General features: G+C 31.9%; 1 protein-coding gene and 1 long non-coding RNA gene across 2 annotated transcripts; one reads left to right on the forward strand and one right to left on the reverse strand.

Moving 5' to 3' along the window:
• The first annotated feature begins 2,286 nt into the window (after nucleotides 1-2,286).
• On the forward strand, nucleotides 2,287-4,287 carry LOC105119430 (uncharacterized). The gene is made up of 3 exons (XM_011017569.1): nucleotides 2,287-2,588; nucleotides 2,686-2,791; nucleotides 3,798-4,287. Exons 1-3 carry the CDS (start codon nucleotides 2,446-2,448, stop codon nucleotides 4,056-4,058), a joined length of 510 nt encoding a protein of 169 aa, XP_011015871.1. The 5' UTR covers nucleotides 2,287-2,445; the 3' UTR covers nucleotides 4,059-4,287.
• On the reverse strand, nucleotides 4,225-4,974 carry LOC105119428 (uncharacterized). Its single transcript, XR_841135.1, has 2 exons — nucleotides 4,806-4,974; nucleotides 4,225-4,293 (listed from the first exon to the last, which is right to left on the reverse strand). It is a non-coding gene; the product is annotated as an uncharacterized LOC105119428 (long non-coding RNA).
• Between the last annotated feature and the right edge of the window lie 294 nt (nucleotides 4,975-5,268).

Raw genomic sequence — 5,268 nt, forward strand, 5'->3', positions numbered from 1 at the left:
ACTCCATAAGAAGCTAACAAAAAACATTACAAAGTTTAAATTCAAATTAATATAATATAAAAAGATAAAATTAAAAAAATTGATGAATGGAGTAGAAAATTCTCCAAAATCTTAAAAAGAAAAGTATTATACGAAACTATAATACTTTCTTTCTTGCTTTGCGGTGAAATCAAGAGGCTAATTGGTTTTCTTTGTAGTATGCTTATTTTGTAAATAATTAACACTTTTAATTATTTTTTTTAATTTTAGAAATGATTTTAAGATAACATCTATAAATTAAAAAACATATTGTTTTAAAAAAGGACTTGTTTTGTCTTTCAATCAAAGCAAGATACCCCAGGTTAGGAAAAAAAAAGAGCAATTTATTAATTGTTTTTTATAAAAAAACTAAAACATATAGCGATTCTCATTGTTGCATCTAATATAACTTTCCTCATTATTTAATTGTGGATTCCTACAGTAACATAAAAAATATTATATTTCTTTTAAAAATTCAATGCTAAAAAATGAAACATAAAACATTTTAAATAAAAAATAACTTAAAAAATTGAAATCAATTCAAACTAAGTTGTTAAACCTTTGATTAAATTATGAGACCAATACAAATGAATAAAAAATAGATTGAATGATGAAGCCTAATATGAAAACACTCCAACTTTGTAGAATGGAACTAAAAAAAAAAATTAATTTTCAATTAATTTAATATTGAAAGATAAAATAAAATCAAATAAAATTAAAAAATTTATCGAAAAAATGACATAAACGGAGTCATTTTGTAAATTAGTAAAAAAATTATAAAAAAAAATAAATAAAAAATAATAAAGCTCAATCTCTATTTGAATAAATGTGTTAAAGGATGAAACTGAAAAAACCAAGAGTTTAAAAAATAAAAAAATAAGAAAACTTAAACGATCCTTTTAAATTTAGATTAATCTCTCAAACTTACAACCCCTAAAATCTTATATGCAAGATAGATTAAAAAGCTCAATTCTCATCAAATTTAATATTAAAAGATGAAATAAAAAATTTCAATTTAAAAATTTTTTCAAAGTAAAAAAACAAAAATAATTTCTATAAAAAGAATGAGAATCAAATATGATGAAAAAAGTATTTTAAATAAAATAAATAATTATTAAAAGAATAAGAATTAAATTCAAAAAATAAAAAATATTCTAAATAAAATAAATAATAATAAAAAAATAAATATGAAGGAATAAAAAAGTGAAGAGATAGCTTGCAATTCTAAAGGGAAAGACATAAAAATTAAAGCTAAATTAGAAGCTAAATTAGAAGGCTGCTAGCTACACGAGGGAAAAGAAAATGAGAGAAAAAAAAAAAGGTTATTAAAGCTAAATTAGAAGGCTGCTTGCTACATGTGTCATTTTATTATTGTGGGGAAATTAAAATGATTCAAATGCTAACACAAAAGATCATGTTTGGTTACCGGATAGTTACGTAAACATTGCATACTTGTTAGCGTGCAAGATTTTTTTAAATATTTTTTAGTATATATTCAAATACAAAAATACACTCAAGCCTACTTAATATCAACAAAAACCAGGATAAAAGAACCGAAAAGCTTTTGAAAGATAGTTTAATATATTTTATTTTAAAAATAATTAAGTTATTTTATTTTGCTTTGAAAAAGACTAAATAGCCCCTAGATGTAAGTTCAATGTTTTTTATTAGAGGGGTAACAATTTTTTTTTTTTTAACTTTTGCCAAAAAATAAAAAGACTTGTATATCCATGTAAAATCTGGAAATGATAATTAAATCATGGTAAAAAGATTATATTTATTTATTTCTCCAGTGTCTAATTTAAAAGTTTTATGATTGAAATACGATATTATTGTAATCCTATTACAAAGAATAGTATTCTTGTCTTGACGGACAACAATTTCCCAAAAGATGTAGTTTTTGTTTTTTAATTATTTCTTATTTAGCAAAAGAAAAGTTTTCGACGACGGTTATCAAGACAGTAGTCAAAGCACGAGACAAGTCTGTAACGTACCAGAGCTTCTATATATATGTGTGTGTGTGTGTGTGTGTATTCCTTGGGAGCGTGTGAGACTGCATGTTACGTGCAATGGAGCTGGTGGATCGTAGTGGGTAAAGGGTACATGCCCGTGAGCCAATAGAGTAGGTGAGGAGCCTACTCAGCATGTAGACTCTGACGTGTCAGAATAATCCAAATCCAACAGGTCGTTTACAGCGACACGTGGCGCGCATGAAGAGATCATCTCTTCTGCCCTCCCCTGTGTTTTTTTTCTATAAATCAAACCGAAAAATGATGTCCTCACACAAATCACAGCTGAAGGTGGCAGTGACAAGCTCAAATAACTCTTTGTAGAAGTCCTTCTAACCCTTCTTTGTTCTGCTTATTCTTTTTGATTCATTACTTTCTTTTTGTTCTTGGAGTTGTGCTCTTTTGAAACTGAAGGAGTATGGGAAACCCACTTCATCTCAAGTCTTTGAACCACATCTCACTTTTGTGCAAATCACTTGAGGAATCCATTGATTTCTATGAGGATGTTCTTGGTTTTGTGCCGATAAGGAGGCCAGGATCTTTTAACTTTGATGGGGCATGGTAAGTAATTCCTTACTTGCAGACATATAAGGAGATCACAAAAGCACCACTTTTTTTGACGCTGTTCTTCTTTAAATTTGTTTAATTGTTTACTTAGGTTATTTGGTTATGGAATTGGAATTCATCTATTGCAGTCAGAAAACCCAGAAAAGATGCAGAAGAAAGGTAAAATTAATCCCAAGGACAATCATATCTCTTTCCAGGTAAATAATTAGAATGTCCAATCTTATTAAGCTCAACGTAGATCCTCAATTGTGTTTGTTTCTTGCGTAAATCGATTGTCTGTTCCTTTTCTCGTTGCCGGTGCAGGCTGTTTTCCGTTCCGACTGAACCGTGGTTTCTTTATTTTAATATATTTCAAAATAAAAAATATTTTAAAACATAACCTCATTCAAATTTCAAAACGGAATTAAAGTGTTTGATAATGATATGAAAATGATTTCCATTATATATATAAACATCAATTCGACCCCTCACTTAGGTTGGTGGATGTTCAAACATCAGATTGCCCGTCCATGATAGGGTGGTTCCAAAAGTGACGACGTCATTTGAGTGATAACTACAAAATTGCTGGTTTTTATACAAAACAAAAAAATAGTTTAGACAATTAAAAAATAAATAAAGGACACAATAGTTTTGTGCTGTCCCTGCAATTAGAAGGGGTCAATTACCTGGATAAAGCCATAAGATGAAGCAAACGCTAAGCATGCAATTATAATTTTGTAGTCTCGCTTTAACCATACATGAATCCGGAGGGTCATTCTGACACCCAATACATTATTTAAATTTTTTTTTTTCTCACTTTGTTCATAACAAGTATGGCTGTACTTTGGTCTCTTCACTAGGCAATTGCATCACGTATAGTCAGATGGCAACGATTATTATCAAGAATGTTAAGAGAATATTTGGTATCGACAGAGTTTTCAGTGTGTCTGTGTTTCTCTTGTATGGATGGCCCATCACTATAGTTTGTCGAAGGCAATTCGGGTTTTGCCAACTCTTTAGTTAGTCAGACGTTGGGACAGATAATACCTAACCTTGTCCTCATCCCATATTTGATTCCTACTCGTGGAAGATGGCTGTCGAGAATCCCAATATGTAGTCATTTCATCATTTAGTCAAGAAGTTACTAAAACATGTAGCTTGTTTTTGTTAAAAAGAAGAGACATGCATGGCAAATGTAAATGTGTTAGCTTCTGTCGTATACAGTGTGAGAGTATGGCAGCTGTGGAGAAGAAGTTGAAAGAAATGGGAATTCAGCACGTTCGAGCTTTAGTGGAGGAAGGTGGGATCCAAGTTGAACAGCTGTTCTTCCATGACCCTGATGGATTTATGATTGAGATTTGCGATTGTGATAACCTCCCAGTGATCCCTTTGGCTGGCGAAATCGCACAATCATGTTCTTACTTGAACCTCGAAAGGATGCAGCAGCAGATGCAGCCAATGGTGCAGCAGGAGAGAGCAATCTAGATGTCGCTACTTGCTATGTTATCAATCAATTGCACGAAGCTTCTGGGTCTGCGGTCTCTGTTCCGTGCGCTTTTTTGTAACTTATATTCGTTGGTTAGTGACTAGTTCCTGCACATAAAATAAAACAAAGCATATGAGATCTCATGTGGAGATGATCATCTTGTTTCACTCTAAAATAACAAGAGAATCTAGCGAACTTTCTTGCATAAAATTGTATCAATCATCCAGATTGGATCTGTTGCGGAATTACTCATCCTTTACTCATTGTTTTCCCTTCCTTCTAAAACTGATATAAAATCAATGTTCCTGGGCTGGCACAGCACAAGGGGCATGCCGTCCCTCTCCTTCTAAAACTGATAGAAGTTCAGTGTTCATGGACTGGTTTAGAAGACATCGCAGCACGAGGGGCATGCCACAGGTGCCTTTAACTTTCTACTTTATGTCGGCGGTTCCCTTCTCAGACGCCAACAGGCACCCACGCATTAATTTTGATTTTCTGGCTAGACTTTGAATCATTTCAATCCATTTTCTTCCCATGAGCACAAGTAACTAGCTATTTTGACCAAAAAGATTCTTGCCTTGAGCCTGGATTTTAAACTGAAATGGTCGAATTGCTTCCGTTCTGTGTGGGAGGTAAGAACGAAAAATCAACAATTTTTGCATAAGTGGTCATTGATTTCTGTTTCTCCTACTCCTACAGTACTGGTAGCAGCGGAGCACCACTCCGCCTAAAGGTTGACCACAAACCTTATCAATATTGTTTCTTGATTGGCTGTATCACTCTGGGTCTGAGCCTACTCAATCCTATGGGTCCATGCCCATTTAATTCTACGTCCATCTATTTACTCGATTCATAAGTATCCTATGGAGCTCGGCCCAACCTCTTTCGGTGTACAAAATCTAACCATTTGGGTTTTTTTTTCCTTAAAAAAAACAAGGCTTATGAAAATTAATGGGGATCTTTATTAATTTTAAAAAAGTAATTTATTTGTAGTTCAATCAGATTCTCTTTAGTCCAAGAGCTTTCGATCTAGAACCTTTATGAATGTACAAGAAAAATAGTAGATTAGTAGTTAACACCCTGCTTTAGGTCGCATAAAAAAAAATCTAACATAAAAATAAATTTTAGATTGTATATAACTATTTGGTATTTTTTTAAAATTTATTTTAGTAGATGAACTTCCTGTTTAGATTGAATTTAAAAATGAAT

The sequence above is a fragment of the Populus euphratica genome, unplaced genomic scaffold (assembly GCF_000495115.2).
Source record: "Populus euphratica unplaced genomic scaffold, PopEup_1.0 scaffold2889.1, whole genome shotgun sequence".
Taxonomy (NCBI): domain Eukaryota; kingdom Viridiplantae; phylum Streptophyta; class Magnoliopsida; order Malpighiales; family Salicaceae; genus Populus; species Populus euphratica.

Coding starts and splice junctions, on each gene's coding strand:
- LOC105119430 (XM_011017569.1), top strand. CDS start 2,446: ATGGGAAACCCACTTCATCTCAAGTCTTTGAACCACATCTCACTTTTG. Junction 2,589..2,685: donor TTTAACTTTGATGGGGCATG/GTAAGTAATTCC, acceptor TTGTTTACTTAG/GTTATTTGGTTATGGAATTG. Junction 2,792..3,797: donor ACAATCATATCTCTTTCCAG/GTAAATAATTAG, acceptor TGTCGTATACAG/TGTGAGAGTATGGCAGCTGT.